Consider the following 14,142-nt stretch of genomic DNA (forward strand, 5'->3'; position numbering starts at 1 on the left):
ACTGAACAAATTGTAATAGATAAACATTTTCTGAAGAAGTGTTACTTTGTTGCTGATCTTTATAGTCTTGAGATACGTTCAAGATGAGGAAGTGTGGTGGACAAATGAAATAAAATGTGTGGAATGTTAGTCAAGATGGGATATGGGTCAAAATTAAAGGTGTGTGTATATATATTTATATATTTTAAAGGAAAGTGATAATAACTGACAAACTGTCATACCAAAAATGTCACCACACTATACATGTGTTAACAGAAATATTTCAGTACTTTTGCATATGGTTTTGGTTTGCCAAGTGTGGTAACGAATCTCTTTTTAAGCTGGGGATAGATAATAATCTGGTAACAGTCTGGCAGTATCAGTTTTCCTGACCTCAGTATGAAACAAAGATATTTAAATAGTGTAAAACTTACATATGAAATTCCATGCACTTGACTCATTTAAGCTCTCCTAGAATCTCTCTCAGCTTAATTTTTTGTGATAAAATATAAAATATACAAAACAAAATTTACCATTTTTTAAGTGTACAATTGAAGGCATTAAGTACATTCACATTGTTTTGTGACCATCACCCCTCTATCTCCTGAACCTTTTCATCATCCCAAACTGAAACTCTGTACCCATTAAAACAATAACTCCCCATTCCTTCCTTACCCCAGTCCCTAGTAACATCTGTTGTTTCTGTCTCTATGAATTTGACTATTCTAGCTACCTCATATAAGTGGAGTCATACAATATTTGTCTTCTTGTGTCTGGCTTATTTCACTTAACATAATGTCTTCAAAATCCATCCATCCATGTTGTAGGATGTATCAGAATTGTATTCCTTTTAAAAATTGAATAATATTACATTGTTTGTATATACCACGTTCTGTTTTGTAATCATTTACCTCTTGATGAACATATGGGTTGTTTTCACCTTTTGGATGCTATGAATAATGCTGCTGTCATCACTGATGACGAATCAGTGATGTACGAATACCTGTTTCAGTTGTTTTGCATATGTGCCCAGGATCTAATGCTGGATCAAATGGTGATTCTATGTTTTAATATTTTGAGATACCACTGTATGGTTTTCCACAATGGCTACATAATTTTATATTTCTACCAATAATGGACAAGGGTTTAACTTCTCTACATCTTCATCAATACTTGCTATTTTCTGTTTTATTGATAATAGCCATTCTAATAGGTGTTTACTCCGCTTATTTTGTGTTAAGCCTGATGTAGTTAAAATAATATGAATATTTGATTTCCAGTCCGTAAGAGCTCAGATACAGCAAATTAGAAAGGACTTTTTAATAGATGAGGCATTTTAATTGACAGGATGTGAGTGAACTTTTGGAAAATTCACATAGGGAACATTTTATTCTATGATCTTTCTAGATAGTAAAATGCTACTCAAAGTTATAGTAGTCTAGATCTCTGTTGTCCTGTATGATAATCATTAGCTGCATGTAGTTATTTAATTAAACATAAATGAAATTATAAATTCAGTCCCTCATTTACACAAGTCACATTTTAAGTGCTCAATAGTCCTATGTAGCTAGTGGCTACCATATAGTGGCAGATGTAGAATGTTTTGAAAGTTCTTTTGGACAGCACTGATCTAGATATTTGTCAGAGATGTTATTGAAGGGTAACACAACAGTATTTCTGTAAAGTGTAGAATAAAAGGTCACAGAAAGTTAAGATTTCAAACTTGACTTACAATAATGGAAAATATAATAATTTTACATAATGATAATGGGCTACTTTTCTTTTGGGGGGGGGGCTACTTTTCTTGAGATTGGTAATCATCCAGTTACTCAACACTCATTTAGTGCTGTTGGGCATAATTGTATTAGGAGCTCTGGCATATTTTTTTTTAATAGGAGATACCTCTCCCTCTCTCTTTATAGTTCTGTAGATATATATTTCCTACTTATATAAAATATGTATTTCTTACATATATAGAAATATCTACATAAATGTATAATACTCATATATATGTCTTCTACAAAAAAAAATCTGTAATATTTTCTGAAAAATAGTCCTATTCAAATTTCCCTAATTGTCACAATGTCTTTTATATCCTCCTCCCTCCTCCCCCCCCGCCCCCCGCCCCGAGTCAAGCCTCAGACATTGCAGTTGATAGCTGCGTCTCTTTTGTTTCCTTTCTACCAAAAAAAAAAAATTCTTGCTTTCAAACAGTTTCCTTCTCATGACATTGACTTCCTAAAGAAACTGCCAGTTGTCTTATGGAATGTCCCCTTCTAGATCTGTTTTTTTCCCGTTGCTTTTCTGGTGTCATTTAACTTGTTTCTCCAGCCACTGTATGTCCTGTGAACTCAAGTTCGTTCTGAAGGCTTGATTTAGGTTCAGCTTAAACAATTTTTGGTAAGAACACTTTGTAGCTGATGTTCTGAATTTGAGTTCATTATTTTTTCATGATGGCTATATGAGCAATTTTATATAGTAACTCGTTTGTAAAATGCTTTTACATAGAATTTTCTCTAGTAATATTCTTAACACTCTGTGAAGTAGGTTGATACTACCTCACTGTGCTGAGCTTAGTTTTTATTAGCTCTTTACTTAGAAAGTTCTACAGTGCTACTCCTTATTAAAAGGGAATTACTTTGTCTCTACTGTCTTCAGAAATTGGTTTTTAAAAGAGATACTAATCTTTTCATCATAGAAATAAGTAAAAGTTATTCTGTCTAAATGTTATTTATAGTAATTGTACATGATTCTGTACAGGATAATGCCCCACCTTTGCTGTTAAATGATACTTTCTCCCCATTAAGAAATCAACTCAGGGCTGCCCGAGTAGCTCAGTTGGTTAAGTATCTGACTTCGGCTCAGGTCATGATCTCACTGTTCGTGAGTTCAAGCCCCACATAGGGCTCTGTGCTGATGGCTCAGAGCCTGGAGCCTACTTCGGTTTCTATGTCTCCCTTTCTCTCTGTCCCTCCCGTGCTCGCTCTCACACACTCTCTCTCTCTCTCTCTCTCAAAAATAAACATTAAGGGGCGCCTGGGTGGCGCAGTCGGTTAAGCGTCCGACTTCAGCCAGGTCACGATCTCGCGGTCCGTGAGTTCGAGCCCCGCGTCAGGCTCTGGGCTGATGGCTCAGAGCCTGGAGCCTGTTTCCGATTCTGTGTCTCCCTCTCTCTCTGCCCCTCCCCCGTTCATGTTCTGTCTCTCTCTGTCCCAAAAATAAATAAACGTTGAAAAAAAAATTTTTTTAAAAAATAAACATTAAAAAAAAGAATCAACTCAAATAAAAAATATAATAGTGGTGAACTTAAACATATGACTAACACTCAGAGCTTTTGAATGGCATGAATAATCGATCATTGTTAATATACTAAGTTTATAATAATTCCAGCTGGTAGCAAAGTAGCTTGATCTTTTAAATTATCCTGTGCTACTTTAAGTAAATGTATGGGTTTTTTAAAGAGTTTTGTCATATGTCTGGGGCGCCTGGGTGGCTCAGTTGGTTGGGTGTCCAACTTCATTCGGCTCAGGTCATGATCTCGCAGTTCCTGAGTTAAAGCCCCATGTTGGGCTCTGTGCTGACATCTCAGAGACTGGAGCCTGCTTCAGATTCTGTGTCTCTTTCTCTCTGCCCGTCCCCTACTCACACCCTGTCTCTCAAAAATAAATAAACATTAAAAAAAATTAAAGAGTTTGTCATATGTCTGATTGATTCTAAAATGTACAGTATTTAATTTACTATTTACTTTTTTTGTTTACTTTGGTGTGAAAAACCACGTGAGGGGTTTATATTGAGGAGATACTGATGGTACAAAGATAAAATATCAGTAATGACTCATGTCTTCCAAAATTTACCGAAACAGGGGAACCTGAATGGCTCAGTTGGTTAAGCATCCAACTCTTGATTTCGGCTCAGGTTGTGAGCTCACAGTTGTGAGATTGAGCCCCACATCGAGCTCAGATTGGAGTGTGGAGCCTGCTTAGTATTCTTTCTGTCCCTTCCCTACTCGTGTGCACATGCTCGTGTGCATGGACTCTTTCTTTCTCTCAAATAAACTTTTAAGAAAAAAAAGACAAAATTCACAGTAATGATATTAGCTACTGTTGGTTAGGAGCCTATTATGTGCCATTGTGCACTATGTATGACACTCAGTCCTTATAACAATTCATAATAAGTAAGTTATCAGAGGTTAAGTAACTTGCCTAAACAGGTAGCTGATTTGTGGTGGAATAGAGATTTGAACTCAGCTTTGACTTTGAATTGTAAAGAGCCTGCAACTTTTACACTATGTCCTGCAAGTTCTGATGTGACTGTGACATAATAAAATGAGAAAATATTTACTTTTTTTGTTGTTGTAAGTTTATCTATTTTGAGAGAGACAGTGCAAGCAGAGAAGGGCAGAGAGAGAGAGAGGGGGACAGAGGATCCAAAGTAGGCTCTGTGCTGACAGAAGAGAGCCTGATGCAGGGCTCGGTCTCAAAAGCCAAGAGATAATGATGTGAGCTGAAGTCAGATGCTTAACTGCTTAACTGACTGCAGGCGCTGCTCCCTGTTTAAGTGCATTGGAAGATTGGACTTATTTTACTTATCTGGAGTAAAAGTTTTGGTTTTGAGTTACATTGTTTTAGCAATGCATAGTTTAATTAGACAATCAAAATACTTCTGAATTTTTTTTTCCTTTCTTTACCCCTAGATATTCAAGAATTTTATGAAGTGACCTTACTGGATAATCCAAAATGTATAGATCGTTCAAAGCAGTCTGAACCAATACAGCCTGTGAATACTTGGGAAATTTCCAGCCTTCCAAGCACTACTGTGACTTCAGAAACACTGCCAAGCAGCCTTAGCCCTAGTGTAGAGGTAAGATTAAAAAAAGAAATTCTTGAAGCTGTTTTTCAGTAATCAATTTATTGGGGCTGCTAGGTTTTTCACTTTATTTATTTTGTTTTTTCGTTTAATTAAAATGGATATTATGTGGAAGTATCATAGGATTACAAATATTTTTGAAGAGAAAAGCTCAGAATCTCTGGTGCCTTTTCTTAAAATGCTGTGAATGGTTTGAGGCCTGAAATACTTGCTTTAGACTATTAAAAGAATACTTTGCATGAGAGACCTCAGTAAAATCATACTTTGGAAAGATGGTTTTGCTCTGATATATATATATATATTTTTTTTCTTTTTGAGACATAGAATATAGTTTTGTAGTCCTGGGCAGTTTAGTTGCTACATTTACTCCAAATATTCTGTTTTATTTGGCTTAAAGATTATTAAAAACTTAGTAAAGACTAAGTAAAGATTAAAGACTAATCAGTAGGGACACCTGGGTGGCTCAGTCAGTTGAGCAGCCAACTCTTGATTTTGGCTCAGGTCACGATCTTATGGTTCATGAGTTTAAGCCACTGTCGGGCTCTGCATTAACCGAGTGGAACCTGCTTCAGATCTGTCTCCCTCTTTCTGGCCCTGTCCTGCTTGTGTGTGCTCTCTCCTCTCTCTCAAAAATAAATGTTAAAAAAAAAAAAAAGACTAATCAGTAAATCTTAAGGTCAGCATTGGTTTCTGCATTTTTCTGTAGTTAAAACTGTCTATTAAAGTTTTAAAAACTAGTTTAGTAATATTCTTTTTTTTGTTATGATACACTATTGCTGGTGGAGTTAGAACAGAGATATGAAGCATTTTGTAATGAGCCTTCTGAGAAACGGTCATTTGAAAGTGGTTGTCTGACTGAATTTGATTCTAGTTCCTTCTAGTTTGTATTAGAGAAGTATCTGGAAAATTGAATCAGCCTCTCTTTGGTTAGTAATATATCAAGGAAAAGTAGTGGTGGACAGCAACAAGACAGCCCTTTGGTAATGAAGTAGACAGTTTCCAAGTTTTCCTTTTTATATTAAGTCACATAGAATTGTAAAATTTTAGAAGAGGGAGCACATCTGATCCCTCTTTTTTTATTTTAAAGATTAGGAAACTGAGATCCAGAAGAAAATGAATGACTTGACCCAGCCTATTCAGCTAGTTTGGGCAAGTCTACCCTTGGATTTCAGACCTCTTAACATCCAATTCAGAGTTCTTTTTACTAATCCTGGCCTGAACTTAATGTGTTTCTCTCTGATTAGGGAGAGATTCTAGTGTTATCTGTGCATACTTTTTTTTTTTTTTTTTTGTCACTTTCTCTTGGATCATTTCAGTTTCCATTCCTTTTTGTTGATGTGTCATTTGTACTTATGATCCATCCCAAATAGATTTTTTGAATATTTTTTTAAGGTTCGTTTATTTTTTGAGAGAGACAGAGACAGAGAGAGAAACCAAGTACGAGAGGGGGAGGGGCAGATAGAGAGGGAGACAGAGAATCTGAAGGAGGCTCCAGGCTCTGAGCTGTCAGCACAGAGCCGGACTCTGGGGTTGATCTCAAGAACTATGAGATCATGACTTGAGCCGAAGTCAGACACTTAACCGACTGAGCCATCCAGGCGCCCCGAGATTACTTAAAAATCTTTAAAAAATAGTACTGGAAAATTTCAACTTTTATGAAATGAGGCACTGCTACCTAGAAATGCTGTGTGTGGTGCTGGTGTTTCTGCATCTCTTGACAAGTATATTATGGACATGTTAACAGGAGAATAGAACAGAAGAATAAGAACTTTCTGACTATATATGACAGATCTTATTGATTAGGAAGATGGATGAGAAGTGAATATGATTAAAAATGTTGCTTAGGGCTTGGCACATGGAAAATGCTCTACTGTGCTTGAAATTTATATCCATTCATGAATAGACTTAGTAACAGGAATATGGAGGTGTGTTCATCACTCCTAGATTGTTTTAAAAAGGGGAAAATCTGTGTCAAATTTGAGTGAGCTAAGTTTGGTTAAAGGGAAGTACTCTTTGCAGAAGACAGAATACCCTGATGGATGTTAGTCTGAAAATGTAAATGGTTTTGAAACACACTGATGGATGGCAGTCATAAGGATTTTTTTTTTTAATGCCTGGGATATTTAGAAATTTAATTTCTACTTTTTTTGAGAGTGCCATAAGAGAAGGAAAGTATTTTCCCCTGTTCCGCATCTATTTATGCTTAATTTGGATAGAAAACTTGGCTAAGTGACCTTTGACGTGATCTCTTGAGACTCTTTGAGGCATGTTTAGGACTGAAAAGAGACTTAGATCATTTAATTCACCTTACTTGTTTTGTAGTTGAAGAGAATCCACTGATCCAAATTAAAACAAATGTAGAGAAAGTTTTTATTTGACTGTAACTTGAAACATAATATGAAAATTATGAAAATACTTTGTCTTGTACAAAATTTTGGTTATTATTGCACTTGTTCACTAATTCTTGGATTAAAAAGTAAGATCGTGCTTTTTTGACAAAATTGCATGCAACACAATCTTGTCTCTTTTACTTTATGTTCGCTTTTGTAGGATTATCATAAAGAGGGTTTGTTTGTTTTTTGTTTTTTTGCAAAAAGTATTTGAGATTGAGCAGTTTCCAGGGCATGCTTCTCTTACTCTCTTAAAGTGAAAATCTTTGTCTTGTAAAGACATTTTCTTTCATTTTTCTTTCTTGTCCTTTTTGTTGTTTTTACAGTTGGTAACTGCTCTAACTTGACAAATCCTCATTTGTCAGTTAATTTGTGCCCTTGTAACTTCGTTTCTTCTGATGTAGTAAAATGATAATACTGTTTATTTTTAAAGTGACATGATAGTATCCTATTGTCTTAGAACTTTTTTCTATTTGGTATGTATGTCCCCTACTTTGAATGTATACCTAGTGAGTTGTTTGGAATAATGTTTGCTTAATATTAATGATAGTTTCTGGGTGATGGGGATTTTTTTATTTTTAGTACTTTTCTCCATTACTTTTTACAAATAGTGAGCATGTGTCATTTTTATGAAAACAAATCTGTTTTAAAATAAGAGTGAATTTTAGAGATGGTAAGGAAGAATATTTGAAAGGAAGCAGGATGCAAGAGTAGGAGCAATTGCCTGATTTAATAAGAAGTTCCAACAGAAAAGGATGCAGTATCCTGTTTTAGTCCTTTTGAGTTGCTGTAACAGAATACCACAGATTGGGTGTTTTATAAACAACACAAATTTATTTCTCACAGTTATGGAAGCTGGAAAGTTCAAGATCAAGTCACCAGTAGATTCAGCGTCTAGTGAAAGCTTACTTCCTGGTTCATAGTTTACCATCTTCTCACTGTGTCCTCACATTGAGGAAGGGGTGAGGGAGCTCACTGGAATCTCTTCTATAAGGACACTAATTCCATTCATAAAGGTTCCTTGCTCATGGCCTAATCTCATCCCAAAGGCTCCACATCCTAATACCATCACATTGGAGTTGAGGATTTCAGTGTATGAATTTTGTATGTGTGTGGGTGTGGGTGGTTGGGACACAAACATTCAGTCTATGGCAGTTCTGTTTTTGACAATACATTGCAAGCAGATCAAAGATTCAAAGGTTTAAAAAAAGAATGAAACCATAACATTTTAATGATTTTTGGTTATGAAGAACTTTCCTAAGCATGGCAACAAACAAAATCCAGAAAAAAGAAAAAGTTAAGAATGCTGACTTTGTAGAATTTCTTTGTGGACCTCACAAAGTTTGATTGTTTGAACTTTGGTTATAGAACTTCTATATCTTGAAAGATGCATTAAACAATTGAGATGCTGAAAGGATATGCTGGGGGAAAACTTGCCACACTTATGAAAAAGGCCTAATTTCCAACCTTCTCAACTCAAAAAACCTCTTAAAGATCAGTAAGAAAAACGTCAACATTCAATAGAAAAGTGACCAAAGGATGTTAATGGATTGTTTAGAGAAAAAGAAATACACGTGCCCCGATAAGCCTATAAAGAGATGCTCAACCTCACTTTGAAAACATGCATATCAAATTAATAAAGTGTTTTTTAACTAGTTTGATTGTCAAAGATTAATTAAGTGTGAGGAAACAGAAACTCTTATACTGTGGGTAGGAGGTACAGTTGTGCAACCTTTCTGAAAGACAACAGTATTCATATTCTTTGGTTTAGCATATGTTATAGATGTACTCACACAAATTATTAATATATATTCAGATATATATATATATATATGCATGTTCATTGCAGTACTATTTGTAATATTAATAAAAATCAACAGGGAAACAATCTAAATGATTATCAGTAAGAAACTGGATAGGGGTGCCTGGCTGGCTCAGTCAGTAGAGCGTCCAACTCTTAATCTCAGGGTCGTGAATTTGAGCCCCACATTGGGTGTAGAGATTACTTTAAAAAGTAATTTAAAAAAAGGAAATTGAATAAACATGTAATGTTACAGCCACTTACTGCAATATAAAATAGCAGGCATGAAAATATAGCTTATATATCTATATGTTATTAAATGATTGCATATCAGGTATATAGTATGCATATCAGGAGGTATAGTATGACTGTAAAAAAAAAACGTAGAAGTTAGGTATATCTGGAAGAATACACACTTAGTCTGTTTTCAGTAATGTATTTGTTTTCAGTTATCCCTGCTATCTCCAAGCCCTGTTTCAGCCCTTCTGAGTTCATTTCAGAAAGAAATTAACTGAGTGGAGTAGGGAAGATAACTTTTTTTTACCTTCTCTTTGATCTTTTGATTTAATGCTTTAAAATAATCCATCTGCTTTAAGTAGAATTTTAGGAGATTGTAGAGTTATAAAATCAGTCTGCTAGGTTTAACCTGAAGTCCTCTAAGCATTGACTTAAATTACTGAAGTAGTGGGTAGTATTTGTACATAAAAGTGCACAAACCACAAATGTGTAGCTTGATGAATTACTGCATTGTCAGTACACTAGGTCAAGAAAAAGAAAATGGAATGACTGCTAATGGGGTTCCAGAATTACGTAGCGATGATGGTTGTACAACTCTGAATATACTAAAAACCAGTAAATTGTACATTTTAAAATTTGGTGAATTTTCTGGTATGTACATTACATCTCTTGTTAAAGATATACCTGTACCCCAAAAATCTCCCTTGTACCTTTCCTAGTCCCTACCTATATCCTCTTCTTCAAAGGACCATCCTGATTTCTATCACCATAGATGAGTTTTGCATTTCTAAAACTATTTATTAACAGATTGTGTATGGTATATATTTTCTTGTGTCTAGCTTCTTTTTTCTTATATTTGATAATTTCATCCATAAGTGGAAGTTTTTTCATTCTCTGTGCTGTGTAATATTCCATTGTATGATACACTACAGTATATTTATCCATTCTATTGATGGGTATTTGTATTGTTTCCAGTTTTGGGTTAGTGCTGCTTTGAACATTCTTTTACAGTCAGTTCTGTTATAGCACAACATATACATTCTTAACAATCACTACACTGTGCAAAGTTGTTCAATAAAAACCACAAGGCTTGGGGAGCCTGGGTGGCTCGGTCGGTTAAGTATCCGACTTTGGCTCAGGTCATGATCTCACGGTCCGTGAGTTCGAGCCCCGCGTCGGGCTCTGTGCTGACAGCTCAGAGCCTGGAGCCTGTTTCAGATTCTGTGTCTCCCTCTCTCTCTGCCCCTCCCCTGTTCATGCTCTGTCTCTTTCTGTCTCAAAAATAAATAAACGTTAAAAAAAATTAAAAAAAAAAAACAAAAACCACAAGGCTTATGTAGAGTTGGGGACTCCAAGCTTAAAACTTGGTGGGTGACATATATAAAAAAAAAAAGATAAGATCCTAATAAAAATAGTAGCACAGTTTCACACATGTTAAATGGTTAAGGAGTACATAAGTACTATAATAAAGATGGCATTTTATCTTGAAAATAAATCTTATTTGCTGTGGGAGTGTGTGTCAGGGTTGCAACCTGTGAGTTACTGTGCAGTGCTGGCCCAGGGATTTACCTGAAATTGGATGAACAGTTGTTGACACAACAGGTGTGGATGGGTATGAATCATAACATTTAGGAAAAGCTGAAGGCTGAAATGTGTGTATTTTGTGTATTTCTGTGTGGTTCATTTGATCTGGGTGCAATTTTCTGTTCTCACCTAGTGTTTCTCATGGACAAGATTGAGCATAAACAAACATGAAATTTGTGTTATGCTAGTATCGTTCCCTAACACATCATTGCATTGGAACAAATTTGCATTTTCAAAATGTTATAGCAGAACTGTGTGTATATTTTTTGGTGTACCTGTGTATGCATTTCTGTTGTTTATATACCCAGTCGTGAAAATGACGCGCATATGTTTAGTTTTGGGCATGATGACAACACTTTTGCAAAGTGATTATGCCTGTTTTTTGTAATTACCGCCAGTATGTGCAAGTTTCAGTTGCTTCACATTATTTGCCAACACTTGTTATTGTCAGTCTTTTTATTAATAATTTTAACTAACCATTTTGGTAGGTGTGTAGTCATACTTCATATGGGTATTTGCATTTTCCCTATCATTAACAAGATTAACAAACACCTTTTCATATGTTTATTGTTCATTTTGCTATCTTTTGTGAATGGTCTACTTAAGTTTCTTGTCCTTTTTTTTTTTTTTTTTTTTTTTGGATTGTCTTTCATCTTACTGATTTTAGGAGGTCTCTCTATCTAGATATGGTTCCTTTGTTGGATATATGAATAACATACATTTTTTCCCACTCTGGGGCATGCTTTTCCAAATGATATCTTTTCAGTATATCTTATGGTTAATGCTCTTTGTGCCTATTAAAATGGTTTTCAGCTCCAAAGTCATAAAGTTGTCCTACTTTATTATTTGTTAAAAACTTTTAGTTTTGCTTTTCACATTTACACGTGTAATCCATACTGCAGTTTGCAATATTTCACATGAATCAGCATTTTACTGTGTCTCCATTCTTGGCACTCCAGTCTAAACCACCCTCATTTTTTGCCTAGATTATTCTAATGGTCCCCTTAATCAACCTATCTGCATTCAAACTTGTCCCTTTTGAAGATTATTTTTATAAAATGCATATCATGTCATTACCCTTCGTTGGCTTTTCATTTCTTTCATAATAAAGTGGGAGATCCCTAAATGAGACTCAGAAGTTGTAAATTACTTGACCACTGCCTGTTTTCCACTCATTTTTTAGAAGTCTTTCATTCTTTGGCTACTGGTTCCTTGTAGCTCAGGGCCCCCATATAATAATTCCTCTGCGTAGGAAGTTGTTTCTTGCCATCTCCAGCTCACTTTTAGCCTTTTATCTTAAATGTCAGTTTTTCAGCAAATATTGATCACCTACTATATATCATGCCTTGAACAAGGAGCTTGAATAGAAGCAAAGTTCCCTGTCTTCATGGAGCTTACTTACATTCTAGTGGCAATGCAGGTAATAAACAATAAATTAATCAATTATCTAGTATGTTAGAAGGTGATAAGTGATATGAGAAGAAAAAAAGAGAATAGAGTGAGGGTATCAGGAATGTCCGATTCCTTTGCAGTTTCACAAAGTACATTGCAGGGTACTTTGCACTTTTTAGTAGGGTATTTTATTGAAAATGTGATATTTGTACAAGTTGGAAGTTGATGCAGCTATTTAGAGGAACAACCAGTTCCTCTAAGTAGAGTGCAGACTCTAAGACATAAGGCTGGAATTTACGAGAAATAGCAAGAGGACCAGTGTGGCTGGAGCAGAGTGAGTACAGGAAAGAGTGGTGAGAGATGAGGTCAAAGGTAAGGCAAAGGCAGATCATGTAAAGCTTTTGCTGGGTCTGGGGCGAAGGAGTGATGTTATTTAACGTAACCTTTAAAAGTATCACTTCTGCTGTTTTGTTGAAAATAGTCTTTGGTAAGAGTAGAAGCAGGAGACCTGTTAAGAGTCTGTTTTGGTGATCCAGTTAAGGATGCATGTAGGCGTTAACCAAAGTGGTGATAATGGAGGTGCTAAGTGGATGAATTACGGATATTTTAAAATGTAGAGCACAGGGATTTGGGACAGATTGGAAATGGGTTGGGAGAGTAAGATGGAGATCACAATAAAAGAATTAAGGATGACTAAGAGGTCACTTCCTGAATAGAAGGCTTTCTTGGTAAAGAAATTTATCAAGCCTCTATTATAACACTTTCTGCCTCTGCTTGATTATACTCATCACTGTTATGATTAAATGCTGAAATATATATTATTTTGTGTTATTTGGAGTCCTTGAGGTTAGGTACTGTCTTATTTACTAAATGTAGTATTTGCATGTGGTAGCTGTTCAGTAAATATTTTTCAAATGAAGTGAGAATTGTGGTTCTTTCCATATTGTAATTAAGTAGTAGGCTAAAGGTGATTATATATTTTTCTGACTGTTTATCATAGAAATCTTCCATGTCTAGTAAAATCAAGGGAATAGTACAACACCCATTATAATACAGCAAATATCCAAATATCCATAGGGTCAACAATTACTAACATTTTGTCATATTTGCTTTTTCTATGTATGTATATTTTTGGGAAATTATCTGAAAATCAGTTGCAGACATCCAGCTCTTAAACTATGAAAACTTTGGCACACATCTCCTATGACCAAGAATAGTCAAACATCCTCCTGTGTAAACAACCCTAGTACTGTTATCACACCTAACAATTCATAATAATTATTTTATTTTCTCTCGAATTCACTTTTACAGCTGTCTCCAAATATATTAGCTCTGCCCTGCCTTTGTAAGAGTAACAAAGTTTCATTTCTAGTTGAAAGGGAAAAGTATCTTTTACAGAAGAATACCAGCTAATAAATACAAATGGAATGATAAAATGGGGGTGTGGTGAATCAATATTTTGAAACGTCTGATGAAATGAGTGATTCAGGGAAGGATCATTAATGGGTCAGTCAGGTAAAAATTTACTCAAGTTGCTGAAGTACCCACCTACAGATACTTAAGATCTGGAGGTTGATCTGGAAGATCTGGAGGTTGCCACCTTTAAGTTTTCATCACAAGTGCAACAACCTGATATGATACTATGTGCTTCCTGGTGCGATGCAGTATGAAATTCAATATATCATTATGAAGTCTGTTTATCAAAAATGAGTATAATCAATGTTTACATCTAACTTCCTGTTACAGAAATACAGGACTTCGTGGGAGGACTTAAGCAACATCAGGAAACAAAAAACAAGTATAGAATATGTGGTATTCTGTAAGGCAACTGGCATGATCGCTTCAAAAAGTTAATGTCATTTAAAGAGGAAAGAAAAAGATGGGCAGGGTAAA

General features: G+C 35.3%; 1 protein-coding gene across 10 annotated transcripts in view; it reads left to right on the top strand.

Moving 5' to 3' along the window:
- DLG1 (discs large MAGUK scaffold protein 1) overlaps nt 1–14,142 on the top strand; it is a 285,749-nt gene that overhangs the window by 15,370 nt on the left and 256,237 nt on the right. For all 10 annotated transcript variants that reach the window (XM_047874935.1, XM_047874936.1, XM_047874938.1 and 7 more), the window contains exon 4: nt 4,673–4,839. In XM_047874935.1, the coding sequence (XP_047730891.1) occupies nt 4,673–4,839 (167 nt within the window). The remainder of the gene's footprint in view (nt 1–4,672; nt 4,840–14,142) is intronic.

This window comes from Prionailurus viverrinus, chromosome C2 (genome assembly GCF_022837055.1).
Source record: "Prionailurus viverrinus isolate Anna chromosome C2, UM_Priviv_1.0, whole genome shotgun sequence".
NCBI lineage: Eukaryota > Metazoa > Chordata > Mammalia > Carnivora > Felidae > Prionailurus > Prionailurus viverrinus.